General features: G+C 40.3%; 1 protein-coding gene across 1 annotated transcript; it reads left to right on the forward strand.

Annotated features, from left to right (window-relative positions):
- Nucleotides 1-5,258: 5,258 nt before the first annotated feature.
- On the forward strand, nt 5,259-14,400 carry srpra (SRP receptor subunit alpha). The gene is made up of 15 exons (XM_084717219.1): nt 5,259-5,399; nt 5,517-5,654; nt 5,993-6,076; nt 6,178-6,341; nt 7,229-7,389; nt 7,481-7,643; nt 8,058-8,208; nt 8,395-8,513; nt 8,632-8,753; nt 8,852-8,938; nt 9,522-9,694; nt 10,939-11,152; nt 11,368-11,531; nt 12,076-12,174; nt 13,036-14,400. The coding sequence occupies exons 2-15, from the start codon at nt 5,532-5,534 to the stop codon at nt 13,162-13,164; spliced, it is 1,953 nt and encodes a 650-aa protein (XP_084573345.1). The 5' UTR covers nt 5,259-5,399; nt 5,517-5,531; the 3' UTR covers nt 13,165-14,400.
- Nucleotides 14,401-14,509: the final 109 nt, after the last annotated feature.

Here is a 14,509-nt window from a genome sequence, read left to right on the forward strand (position 1 = left end):
ATGTTTGTTCAACTCATGCCAAAATCCTTCCAGTAAATGCAGGATTTTCTCTTCCCCATACATAAATTACTCAGACACTGTAGTTTGATAAAAGAAACAGTTGCAACAATGTGACATAATCCACTTACAGCGACAGAACGTAACAAAGACGATGTGAAAAGTGAGTCCACAGCCACTGACATCATCAGGAAAAAGAGGAAGTTGGTAGCTGCTGAAAGTGACGCCTCAGTGTGTGCAGCCAAACTTCATATGCAAAGAGTCTCAAATTTCATACTTGACTGAGTGTAAAGTTAACCCTTTGTCAAAAGCATGTGTATGGACAAATTATATCAGAATAGCTGAGTGGTGCTGATGTTTAACAAAAACAACATTTCATAGACTACAATCAGACTGCTTTCTCAGAGATAGTATTTTATCATGAAGAAAGAGGAAGGACAACATGAACCAGTGCAATCCACAAAACGACTGATATGCTAAACCCCTAAAGCAACCAAAATTTATTCACAATTTGCTTATTTGATGTATTTTATATTTAAATGCGTGTTGTATGACTCATTTCATTACCTTGACGAGGCCAGGTTAAATTCTGTCATACAAACATAATTTAAGATATTAAATAGGCCTAAAAAAGAATCGGCAGCTGAGGTATCTACCGCAATAAATAATACCTGTATGATAAAATATACTTATCTCATATAAGAAAAAATAAAGGTCAAATATGAGGGCAAGCTCGCTGAGTGTCATATTTGTAGCTACAAATCTAGAAAACCATGCTGCATCCTGTGCATTTGCAGCTCCCCCTGAAGGCAGTGTTGCAGCAACTAATGTCAAAACCACTAATATTTTTACAACAGGGGAAGTTGGTATATGTATTGGTTTTTGCGTTGGAGTCATGCTTTCATTTTCACATTTTCTTTTAAGATCAGGCGAATCAGAGATCAGGTCACTGTAACTTTGCTTGTACAGATGGAAATTCAGGCTCCTTTTATCTGATTTCAGAAGAGAAACTGACCGGGTGGCAGGCATTAAGAATAACTATAGAAATAGCCGATCTTCTCGCTGATGATCTTGTTTGCTTACATGAGTCGTACAGAGGCATCAGTATTAAACTGAAACTTTTTCATAACCATTTAAAACTCCTTATAGTGGCTTTAACAGGCCATATTTTTTGCATGTTAAGTCTAAATTAACTAGTAACTACATTTCCCTCTAAAATATAGGAGTGTTAAGTAGCAGAAAATATTAATGTAAGAAGTAGAATCAGTAGGGTTTATCTGCATAAAAGACATTTCACTGTTGAATCTCACTCCCAGATTGACATATACTGATGTTTTGGATTGGTAAAGTGTCTCGAGCACAAAATAATGAGACATAATGAGAAATTAATGAACTAGAGGAAGAGGACAGGGACTCTGCACATGAACACCACCACAAACTCCTGTGATGACTAAAAGGGATTGTGTTTATGCTTATATGAGCATATGTTGTTGCTTGTTCCACTAAGACTGAGGGGAACAAAAGAGTTAAGCCACGGTGTACTTAACTTCCTTACCTGCTCTAAGCTTTGTGTGTGATCCCAACCCTTATATATACGTTGACGTCCTTTCTGATGCCGCGCATGTAAGTAATAAAAGAGATGTCATTGATAAGCGGAAAAATATGACTCAACTGTAAAAGCATAATATAGGGTCACATCTTATGCGAGGAAAATGCTAGCTATGCTAACTAGCTGGCACACTTATTGTACCCAGTTTCTTGTGAAGTCTGTGCAACTTCAGAGTAAGTAGCGATGTCTCATAAACTTGTTTTGTGTTTGCAATATGCCTCTACTCAAAGGGATATCCTAACACACCACAAACTACTAAAGCATGTACATGCCAGTGATCAAAAGCTTACCAAACAATACTGAAAGTGCTACAGAAACCTTTATTGGTGCATTCTTACATGTATATATAAAAGTTACATTTCCTCCTCAAATGAAACCCAGTAAAATGTGACGGCTTCACATCATTTTGGATCCAGTTGGGAGTGAATCAGAGTGCATGGCCTGGGCTTTCCTTTCCACGTCACTGCACTATTTTTCAGGGAGCCCTGTAGCCCTGGACATAAACAAATACTTGTCAGGTTTATTCAGTTAATATACTCACACACACAACAGATGCGAGCTATGGCTGAAAGCTGACCGTCCATCTGACGTTGGATCGCCTCTATGTAATGGAGGTTTTTCTGTTTCCGCTTCTCCTCCTCCTGCTTTTGTTTGATGATTGCTTCCTGTTGCACCCTGTGGAGACAAAGGTAGAGGAGGGAGGGAAAACTGATATCAACTGTTATCAGCCAACTAGTTTAATCAGTAGAACGCAGGTGAAAAACCTTTATTTATGACTTTTATGGCTTTATGTTTTTATGATCAATGGCATTATGTTTTCAGGTCATCCCATTCGTGTGAACATGATATCTTGAGGGAATTTCTTAAATCTTAACACAAATGTTCACTTGGACTCAAAGATTAAGTGATTAGATTTTGGTGGTCACAGGTCAAAGTTCATGGTGACCTCACTAAACACATTTTTGGCCATAGCTGTAGATCCTTTGGTCATGTTCACACACATGCAAGAAATTACATGATCCCCCAGGCTTCCACTTGGCAGAAATGGGATAACTAAATGTGTGAAATAGTTTGAATAAAATGGAAATAAATGTTAAAGCATGATAATGAGGTGGATTTTTACTACACTGACTGAACCATCCTACTGTAAGTTGTCAGTTGTATTCTACTTTTACTCTAAATCTTGATGTAATGTTTTCTGACATTGTGAAAATGAGTTTAAAAAATTATGTCAAGTTTCTTACTTCAGCTCTCTCTGAAACTATGCCTTCTCCCGACTAGCCTCAATCAGCAGGAAGTTCTCTTTTCAGCGAACCTGCTCCGAGCGAGCAGCCAGCTCTTTCACTTTTCTCCTCCATTCTCGGTCTGAGCTTTCTTTGTCTCTCCCAAGTATGAAGCTCATCCTTCAAATAGACAGACACGCAAACACACAAAATGCAGACATACCTTTAAAAATGTGATTGGAGAATTTTAATCTGTAATAGGGTTAAATACAGCAGGACAGCCGGTGGTTTTATTCCTGACCTGCAGAGGTCATGAAATGTCAATTTATGAAACACACACTTTGAAAAGACAACAATGTCTAAATGATAGAATAAATCAAATATTTTGAACACTGAGGATGGGTTGCACCAACAATGATTTTTTTTTAAATGTTTTAACTTTCAGTTGCACCAAACTTTTAAACTAACTTATAAAAGAATAAAGATTCAATTTAAACCTCTCTTTAGTTTTTACTCTAAACCTGGATTAAATTCATTTTTGTTGCACCAAACCTTTAAACTCAAATTTAAACTGTGATCTAGTATTAACTTTAACGTCACACTTGAGGAGGTTTAACATTAAAAATTGCTGCCTTTTGAGATGAATAGAGCAACTGCCAGGTAGTCTCTCTTGCTGGGCTTATGTCCATTTTCAGTCTTCTGTTATTCAGCCATAATGCACCATTAATTGGGTAAACACGTTGAATGGAATTAGGGCTTCTCTGTAGGCCCATCATGAGAAGCCTAACTAGGCTAACTTTTCAGCTAGCTAGCAAACAGTAACATTTTGTTAACTTTTTAGCTCTCTATCTAACAGTAGAACATTAAGGCATACAGAGCAGCCAAAAGTTGGCTGGATTTACTCTTTTTAAACTTAGTTTCGCTAAACTCTGAACTAATCTTAAAATAACCTTTGATGCAACCAAGTCCAAGAGTTATAGTAGGGGTATGGAGATTAATCATTATGTGTGGACAAGCGGTATCACAATTCTCCAAATCCATGATCCGACATGACTTTGGATTGTAAGGTTACAATCTGATTCAATGGATCAACAGTTATTTACATTTTCTAATTCTGTAAAAGGATCTATCGACATGGTATCAAGTGTGATAAAACGGCTGGAAAGCCACCCTGTGTTGTTTCTGGAGTGTTGTTTTTTTTTTCTTCAGACATTTGTTGGACGCTGCAAGCAAGCGGGAGGCGGAGAGAAAATAGTCCAGGGACAGAAATCTCATTTCAGTTGATTTTTTAATTTAATATTGAAAAATGTGACACCCGTACTGTGGACACTGTCTATGGAGAGAATTTGCTTTTCATCTGACCTGTTCATTTCAGAGGTATTCCATATCTTTTGTGCCGGCGACCAGCTTCTCCTCCTCTCTCCTCTGCTCCTTGGCCTGCATGATCTCAGCATTGACACACCTGAGCTCCTCCTGCAGACACCACTTCTCCTCCCTCGTCTTCTCCAGGGCCAGGAAGAAGACAACCAGTCAAAGAGGAAACATACTTTAACATATGGATGCATATCCCTCTGACCATGTCTGGGACTCTGTCAGTGTTCTTATTTTTAGCGTTTGTGTGCGTTATCTTTGCATGGGCTGCACCTTGAGGTCTTCCTGGTGCGTTTTCTCCAACTTCTCCCGTATCTGCTCTCTCTCACACTCTTTCATCTCCTGCTCTTTCTTGTCCCCCACATGGGTCTGGATCTGATCATAAATTTGCTGCATCCCACTGGAAAATGATGTAACAATACATAGTAAGACCAAAATGACAAAAGATGTAACAAGATGAAAATGATGTAACAAGACCAAAGTAACATAACAAGACAAAAACTGCGATGTAAAAGGTGTAACAAGATGAATATGACGTATGCCTTGAAGTAAAGGCCAAAGGCAGGTATGAAGATTATCTAAAGCACTGGAGTTAGCGGATTGTAGGAGGACATATAACTGCATATCATCCGCATAAAAGTGATGGGAGATACCATGGTTTTTAATGATCTGGCTCAGAGGGAACATCTGACAGTCTAAAACACAAGTGGAGGAGTTTATTTGACTAATTAATTTACTGAGCTCTGTGATATCAGTAGGGTTAAACTGGGTGAGGGTGGCAGGGTTATTATAGGCGATGGCTAGATGTTGCGAATTCGGTACAGTCTTGGAACGAATACGTATTATCTTATCGGTGAAATGAGAAGCAAATTTCTCTACCCAAGCATTTCCAGGTTCAAAATCCACGCAAATAGCTGGCTCCAACTGTAATCTCCACTGACTGCCTGTGGCCCTTTCTGCTACAGGCGCTATTACGCCACGAACCGTATCGCGAAAAATTCCGGCAGCTTTAAACGCAGCATTCTTGCCAAGCACTTCTATGAAACTGCACATGCGCGAAATAAAAAAGAGAAAAAAAAAAAAACTTTCCGGAAGATTGCGTCACTTCCCGGTTCTCCATCTGACGTGTCGAAAAACTGTTTTACACTGGTGGTGGATCTTACTCGTGGGGGATTTATTATCTGTTTAAGTATTATCTGGTAAGATTTAACTTTTTGAAGAGTAGGCACTAGCTCTTAGGGTTTTCAGGGCAATTCATTTTCCACAGGGCTTTCGTTTCACCTTGTTTCTATCCCCGTGCGTGTTTTTAATTCTAGATACGTGGTGGCAAGATGCTGGATTTCTTCACCATCTTCAGCAAAGGGGGGATAGTGCTGTGGTGTTTTCAGGGAGCCGGTGTCACTGAATCCTTCACCGGGCCTGTCAACGCTCTGATCCGCTCCGTCATCCTTCAGGTGGGACACAGCGACAGGTCAAAACCCCGAGACAGTTGTCAGTTGTCTAAGTCTCCATCTGTGACGGCTAATGCTAATGCTAGCAACGGTAGCAAACGTTAGCTTCTTGCTGAAGACGTTTGTGTATTAAACAAGCGACTTCTGAGGAGCGGTTAGCCCATGAATCACCTTATTACGATCTTAAAGCTAAATTTTGATATGATTCGTTCAGCAGTGACTAGTTTATGTTGTTAGGAAAACACAGAAGGCTAACTGCTAGCTGTAGCAGCAACGACATGTGTGTTGTGGGTGTGTGTTTTGTTCCTGTTGACATGTCAACGCTGTTTGTGATGTTACAGGAGCGAAGTGGGAATAATTCATTTACTCATGAGGCCCTGAGTCTTAAATACAAGCTCGACAATGAGTTTGAGCTGATTTTTGTGGTAAGTGGAATTATTTGCTATCAAACACCCCTAGGGTTTACACTTCAAAGCTGTGACCATTAGCCATGTGGAGGATCACTCTAGTCTCTGTCTCTGTCCAGGTGGGTTTTCAAAAGATCCTGACGCTGACGTATGTGGACAAGTTCATAGATGACGTCCAGCTCCATTTTAGGGATCGTTATAAGAATGAGCTGGAGCAGAAGGGGGCTTTGAAGCTTCTCAACTACAGCTATGAATTCGAGGATGATTTCAAGATGCTTCTCAGGTAAAGACAGTTTCACTAATGGAGGACTTTTCTTATAACAAAGAACCTCAGTGCGACAGTTATAATGTAGGAGTTCTCAGCCTTTTGTAATTTAAGTTCCATTTGTGATTGTTAAAATAAATTGAAAATACCCCCATCCCAAATAAGTGAGAGGAAAAAAAACAACTTGGCAAAAATAGAGAAAAAACAAACGTGGCTGTGACAGGATTTCACTAGATCCAACACACTGTGCTTTGGCACAGCTTCACTGCCTACGATTATCAGTCCACACTTTATGTATCATATTGGGGACATATTTCCTCACTGCATGCTTTGTAGTTTATTCTTCTTAAGGGTTGTCTCCCACATCACTTTCTAAGTTTGAAAAAAAGATCCATTTTATGATTACCTGGTGATGGGTTGTGATTGACGTCAGTTCTCAAAATTAACTATGTCCCATACGCTATGTTACAGGTATTAAAAAAGTTACTTTGTAGAATGAACAAAGAGCTTCGGTGTGGACAGTTGCAGGACTCTGAGGAAAATGATTAATTTTGAGCCCTGATTGGAATGGTGATATTACTGGTTATTGCAATTATGCCTTTTAATTTTAGAATTAAATAAAAATAACAAACTTTGTAAAATACTCCCACACAATTGCAGTATTTTTATTTGAATCTACTTAAACATTTGGTGGTACCACTGCCTCTGAGCCCCATGAGATTGTGCTCTTAGGCCCATTTGAGGGCCCCAGTCCAGTGGTCGTCACAATGTATATCCCATACAAATAAAAGTAAGACCAGATAAGCTGTGAGAATCAGGTGTGCATGTCAGTGACATTTGAAGATGCTTCATTAACCAAAATTTTGTCCTGTCCATGCTGACCTATATTAAATGTCCACCAAAAGAGAGGCAGAGGACAACAGCAAAGCTCGGAGCCCCACCACCATGCGGACCTTTAAGGAGTCCGAGAAATCCCAAAAAACTGTGAAGTCAATGATTGAAACAAAGGGTGGGGAAAAAGGAAAGGAACAGGGTGGCAAGAAGAATAAAAATACCAAAAAGGAGGGTAAGTGCTGTAGCGGGTGGTTGTTCATTCAAAATTGCTCGTGGAACATAATCGCAATCCTGACTTAATCTGATATTCCAACCATTTCCAGCTCCTGCAGCTGAGCCTGCCAAAGTGGATCAGGGCAAGACCTCGTCCTCTGGGCAGAAGACGGTTGAGAATGGTAACCAGGGCTTGACTCCTGACGAGATCATGCAGAAGAAGAGAGAGGAATTCTTTCGCAAGCGCATTGTGGTACCTAGTGAAAAACCAAGGTAAGATAAAATACATTAATGAATGTCAAACAAATGTTTGTAAACTATACAAATTGCTTGTAGTTTTCCCTCAATCACCAGCCAAAAACACAGTGGTAATCTATTGAGTGGCTGGTTAAAATTTGAAGATTCGTTAACCAGTTAGTGAGTGGGCAAAAAGTAATGCTATTCTTACAGTTATATTTTGATTTACTTAGGTGACCCACCAACACCATATAGACTGAGCATGCTTAAAGAGATTTGTATGTGAAAGTTCTTCAGCAACTTCAGCAATATGCTCAGTTTTGATCTCCAGGTGGAACGTTATCACTTTTTTGGACTAGCTAAGAGGTTTTGTCAGTCTCCCAGTTTGAAGCATGTTTAATTTCTTATTTCTGATTTCTTTATTCTGATGTTGCATCATTGTAAATACAGCAAATCCCCAAAGCCTCAGAAGCCTAGGGAGAAACAAATGCGCGTTTGGGACATGGGTGGTAGCAGCACCAAGGATCTGGACTATAGCGAAAGGAATGGAGACAGTTCCCAAAATGGTGGTGAACAGAACAAGGAAGGACAAAATGACCTGGTACGTAACACCTGCAAAAAATGTATCAAAATATAGGGATAAGCCAATTAGAGGCAGAGTGGGGGGGGGTGGTATTGCCCACTCCCTCCACTCCAGCCGTAACATGTTTCTAGTCAAAGAGATGTCTGTAATAGTCACTTTGGGGTCTGTTGTTGTCAAGTTCCGAATGTCCTGGATGTGTTTCAGGGGATGCAGCTAAGTTCCATGAAGGGTGACCTCCTGTCTGTGGACTATGAGTCCAGTGAGGAAGAGGAGACGGAAGAGGAAGAGGAGAGAGTGGTTGTCAGTGAAACAAGCAAGGCAAGGTATTGGAGTGTTTGTTTAATTCATTATGACTTCATTTTTTGATTATCCTTTAAGGTTATAAGTACTATGCTATTTTTCCATTTTGTACTGTGAACAACCTTTGTTTGTTGATTGCAGCTCCAAAAAGGGTGGCGGCTTTGGGGGCATGTTTGGGATGCTGAAGGGCCTTGTTGGATCCAAGAGCCTGACCCAGGAGGACATGGAGCCAGTACTGGATAAGATGAGGGATCACCTCATTGGTATGATATCACATCTATTTCTCACTCTTACCCTCTTGATTTTCTGCAACATTTATAAGTGCATCATCTGAGATTTATTCTTCTCTATGATCCTCCAGCAAAGAATGTAGCAGCCGACATTGCCTCCCAGCTCTGTGACTCTGTAGCCAAAAAACTGGAGGGCAAAGTCATGGGCACATTCACCAGTAAGTCAAGTCACACCTATTTAACATACCTACAACAGAGTATAGAACCCCACCCACTTTCCTATTGATAATGATTTCCATTTGGTGCAGTGATTTTTTGACATTGCAGTGCGCATCCTCAGGTGTCTTACTCCAAGAGTGCATTTCTACAGGCTGGGAAAAATAATGTGATTACAGTAATGCAGTTTCCACAACATTGTCTGTATGATGACTGCAGTAAATTAACTACAGAAGGATCCCAACGTAATATTGGTGTAACAGCAGCCTTAGCAGGTGTAAGGTAGTGTGGTGAACTAAATATTGTTGTGTGAAGGTGTAGTCTGTGCTTCTGTGCCATGTTCAGATTTACTCATGAAGGTGATGATTCAATGGGGTATCTGTGAGAGAAGGAGCCAATAGGATGACCCTTTGTGGTGCTCTCACCCAGGTCACAAAGCACATTGTAATAACTATGATGATGCTATTGCAACTCTGAGATAACTTGCGTCAGTATGTATCGGTATAGCATGAAGAATAATGTGTAATGAAAGCTTGATACTTGGACACTGTAACAGAGTGTGTGTGTGTGTGTGTTTGTGTGTAGCTGTGGCCTCAACAGTAAAGCAGGCCCTGCAAGACTCCCTGGTGCAGATCCTGCAGCCCAAGCGAAGGGTGGATATCCTGAGAGATGTCATGGAGGCGCAGAGCCAGCGGAGGCCTTTTGTCATTACTTTTTGTGGTGTCAATGGGGTTGGGAAGTCCACCAATCTGGCCAAGGTGAGTACAGTTAATCGAATATTAATCTCTGCCAGGATTTTAGCTTCCAATTTAAATGAAAATGATGGACAGGGGTCTTGTCGTTAAAAATGCATGCCCTGCTCTGCTGCATATCAAATCGGGTGATTCCCAAACTAACCAGCCATCCTGCAGTGGCAGTCTGTGCAAAATGTCCTGGATATTGAGGCTGCAGTCCAGAGTAGAAGAGTAATACACTTCAGAGAGCAGACAGGCAAAACAAAAATCAGATGTCTGGTGCAGAAGGTTAAGAGCTAGTCCCTCGACACGCATCTTCATCCACTCTTTGGATGTATTTCGGATTTAGGGCAAGCGATGTAAAGCAATAACAAATGATGTGTGAAAAGATTGAAGATATTAGATTCAATATGTTTATTGTAACACTTTAAAACTAGCCCAAAAAACCTAAACCTAAAAGGTATGGAGCTCTTAGCACCCCCTTGGCTGAATATCCCATCTTGGCTTGATGCGAGTTCAATTTTTGAAATGAACTTCTGTCCAGTTGTAGCCTTGGGGCTTTACTGTGTGTGTTTGGCCTTGTTTTGTGAGAATTTGTGGTCATGTATAGCTCTATTAGTAGAATATGGGAATTCAAACTGGGGTTTCCTGTGATTAATATGCCTAGTAAGCATATATAGCTAATCCAGTGCACCTATGCAACTTTTTTAGATGAATCTTTCAATGATGTTAGGGGTGGGCCACATATTAAATTAAGTCCTCTGCTTGTATCAGTATCATTTCAAGGGGATTGGTATGGTCATTCTTTAAATAATAACAATACCTTATGATTGAAAAGAATTCAATATCACATGTCAAGCTCAGTCAAATGTTTTTGATATTTGACGTTCTATTCTTACTAATTTTATACTCTTAGAAATCGTTGTACATAATTGCTCTTATTATTTTTTAAGTATGTACTTTGATCATGGACAGTGCTGTGGTTTGTTGAGTGACATTTGATGGAAAATAAGTAAAAATATTTAAAGTTGTTAGATGAACTTTTCATATATATATATATTTTATTTTGGAGGCCACTGTGGGCAGAAGTAGTAGTGTTTCCACCATAATAAGCTCAAAACATGACATCAAAAATGAAGTCTACTTGTTAGATATCTTGCTTCACAGTTTAACTTCTTAAACCCCCCCCCCCCCACTCCCTCATCCTGTCCAGATTATGTGATACACATTTTCATCTGTGAAACAAACTTCCCTTTGTCCTGCTCCAGATCTCTTACTGGCTGATAGAGAATGGTTTCACTGTGCTGATCGCAGCCTGTGACACGTTTCGTGCTGGGGCGGTGGAGCAGCTCCGCACTCATCAGCGCCGCCTGAACTCTCTGCATCCTCCAGAGCAGCACGGAGGACGGACCATGGTCCAGCTCTATGAGAAGGGCTACGGGAAGGATGCTGCTGGTATCGCCATGGAGGCCATTGCCTATGGTATTATTAGTAATCATCAATCAACTGATTGGATTTGTAGTGAACATGAAGTTAGCCAGGAGAATGTAACGCTGTGGGTCCTTGTTGATTCTTGTGTGTACTGCGTATCAGCTGTAAAGAGGTTGTGTAGAGGTGGTGATAAAGATGCACTGTTAAAGATTAATATCACCTCTATGGCAAATTCACACGTGCTGTTCTGTGTCGGATCCCTCCAGCCCGCAACCAGGCCTTTGATGTGGTGCTGGTTGACACTGCTGGGCGTATGCAGGACAACGCCCCCCTAATGACAGCCCTGGCCAAACTCATTGCAGTCAACATGCCCGACCTCGTGCTGTTTGTTGGTGAAGCTCTGGTGGGAAATGAGGCAGTTGACCAGCTGGTAAGAAGACCACCGATAGTTTCCTAACTTTTGCTCAGGCGTACCGTGCACCTAGAAGAAATGTTATTGATGACACTTAGGAGAAAATCGGCTGAATTCTGATGAAACATTTTTGTCATTGCATTGTATTTAATAACAAGAAACTAGTATTGACTAAGGAAGGGATGGGATTTAAGATTGGGATTCAGGTTGCAAATCTTGTATATTTTCCTTAATCGATAAGTTGTTGAATCATTGAAAACAGTCAGTTAATCAAGTAATAATTAGATCAGAGTTAAAGGTCTCATTATACACAGGTATTTATCATAATTGTGATATTTTAAACAATTAAATATTTATAATCATGTTAATAATATCACATTATATGTATATTGTATATTGTTTTTCTTAAACTCTACTGTAGAGGTCAGTGTTGGCCCAGTGATCCGCTGTCTTACTTGTTAAATAGTCATGATTGTACATTGTAGAGGATTAGATACATATTAACTTAACTGTCATCAGTTTCCACATGAATAACTCAGCTTTCCCTTCCTTGTGTCCTCAGGTGAAGTTCAATCAGGCTCTGGCAGACCACTCCATGTCTGACAAGCCGCGCCTCATTGATGGAATTGTTCTCACTAAGTTTGACACCATTGATGACAAGGTAATGCAATGTTTCTCTCCATGTACTGGCTTTAAAGGGCTAGTTAGGATTATTTTAAGTGGCATTATGTCAGGTACTTATCAATAGTTGGGTGTATTAACTACAGTATATGCCAGTCAGAATGCCTCCAGTTAGAAGAGGCAGAGAGGAGTACTAGCACAGAAGCTAAGCAAGCTACCCTAGCTACTTTAAAAAGTTAAGGGTATGCTGCATTTAGAATATTTTCACCGCTTTACTTTGCTGTCAGACAGCCTTTTATGATGGGAAAACCATGATTGTATAAGCCAAATATAACTCTTTCAAACCAACCAAACCCTATAGGTGAAATCTGTCATTTTACTTATGCAGGAGTTTACTGGTCTAATGCTGTCATGATGTGTTTGTGTTATTGTGTGACTTCGGGGAATCTGATCTATGCTTTTATGACACCAAAGTTACTCAATAACTCAAACAAACTAACAGATCAAGGCAGCGGTAGACCAGAAAATCCTGTTTTACATGGTAAAATTACTGATTTAATAGCTAAATATAGCATACACTTAAACTGATATATTATTTTTAAGAGCATTTTTTTTAAGTGGCTAAAATGCCTTTTGTTGCTGACTCTATCTACAGCAGTTCATTGCTTAGCCTCCGTGCTGGTGCCCCTCTCTGCTTCCCCTGCCATCTACTCTAACTTATCCACTGACAACTGAAGTACCTCACACAGCCCCAGATCAAATAATCCCAATTATCCCTTTAATCTTGTGACGTGGCCTTTTGTTTGCAGTTAATGATTTGTCTGTGGGTGTTTTATGACTTATGGATCTTTTCCAGACGGAAAGTTGATAGCACTAATGCGTCATCCTTCCTCCCTCACAGGTTGGTGCTGCCATCTCCATGACTTACATCACAGGCCAGCCTATTGTATTCGTGGGCACAGGGCAGACCTACAATGACCTGCGCAGCCTCAACGCCCGCGCTGTGGTCAGTGCCCTGATGAAGGCTTAAGTGGCTGCATGCTCTGCTGTTAATTCATCGTCGCAACGAAGCCAACAATACCTTTGCCACGCTGCCGTGAGATGTTCCAGCCCCGCTAACCTGCGTATCTCATCCTCCTTGTCCTGCCCTCTCTACTTTGAATTAAATGAGGAACTCATGTCATGCACAGGACTTTATTCTCCCAGTAAAAGACAAGTGTGCACTTTGAAAGACAACATTTTGCAGCAAAGCCAGAGGGGTCTCCCTTTGCATCATTTCTAAACTTTTGGGCCTACATTGAAACAGTACCTCAGATCAGCCTGAGTTTTGAAACAACAAAGCCACATCCAAATGACATTTTAGCTGACTAAAAGGACCTAGTCTGTAAATGTCATCAGTTTACTGGTTTACACAGTAAAGACTTATCAAAAATCCCCTACCTGGCATTTTGTCAGTCAGTTTTCCCCTCTTCATGTAAATGAGGTCAGGTCGTGAAAGCTTGCTGGATGTGACATTTCAGCAGCTGCCTGTGCCTGAGGAAAGCTTAGTGACCATAGTGCCTATCTGTCTCCTGTTTTCTAAGTTAACACTGTCACTGCACGGGTGGTTATCCATCAAGAGTACCATAGCAGTTCAGGTCAGAAGCCCTCTTGTCTTGAGGAGCAGTCTGAACCTGATTACAACATCTGTTCATACAGTGGGAATGAATATCAGCACTCATGAAGTTAATAGATGTTATACTCCCCGTCAAAAAATGGAAACAAATATTTAGTAGTAAAGACTGGGCTCAGTCATGACTTTTTTTTTGTACTGTAAAATGGGGCAGTACATCAACATCCCCTGAACACAATAACAACTGTGGTACACCAGATCTGGATAGATTGTTCTATGAAAGTCATCTCCCAGAGCTCCTTGCCTCCCTACCACACAGTTAACATATTTTCATTAGAAAATGGAGACTTTTGATTCCTAAGTTTATAGTTGATGAAAAGTGGAAAAAATATTTTGTAAATTAATTTTTAGTCTTACAGGTTGTCCAGATTTTGAGGATACACTTTCTGTGTGGTCAGCTGAAGTTCTTTGGCCCTTTTATTTATGTTTTCCCCCTCTGATTTACTCTTCATTTGTAAGAAGAAATATGTCTTAAACATCTCTACCCCCCTTTTAATTTGTGGTAGTGTAATATGAGAGAATCAAGAGTTATACAGAAGATTTGAGCTAATTTATGAGAATGTAAACATTTCTAAATAAAGCTGCTATATGCTATGACAGCCTGTAAAGTGCAACTTGTTCTGTCATATGCCGCAGGGGCACATGTTCTGGTACCCGTTACAGACTGATCCAGTATGGTTGTTAATCAGAGTTTATGTGGGTC

The sequence above is a fragment of the Lutjanus erythropterus genome, chromosome 4, assembly GCF_056507025.1.
Source record: "Lutjanus erythropterus isolate fLutEry1 chromosome 4, fLutEry1.hap2, whole genome shotgun sequence".
Taxonomy (NCBI): Eukaryota; Metazoa; Chordata; class Actinopteri; order Lutjaniformes; family Lutjanidae; genus Lutjanus; species Lutjanus erythropterus.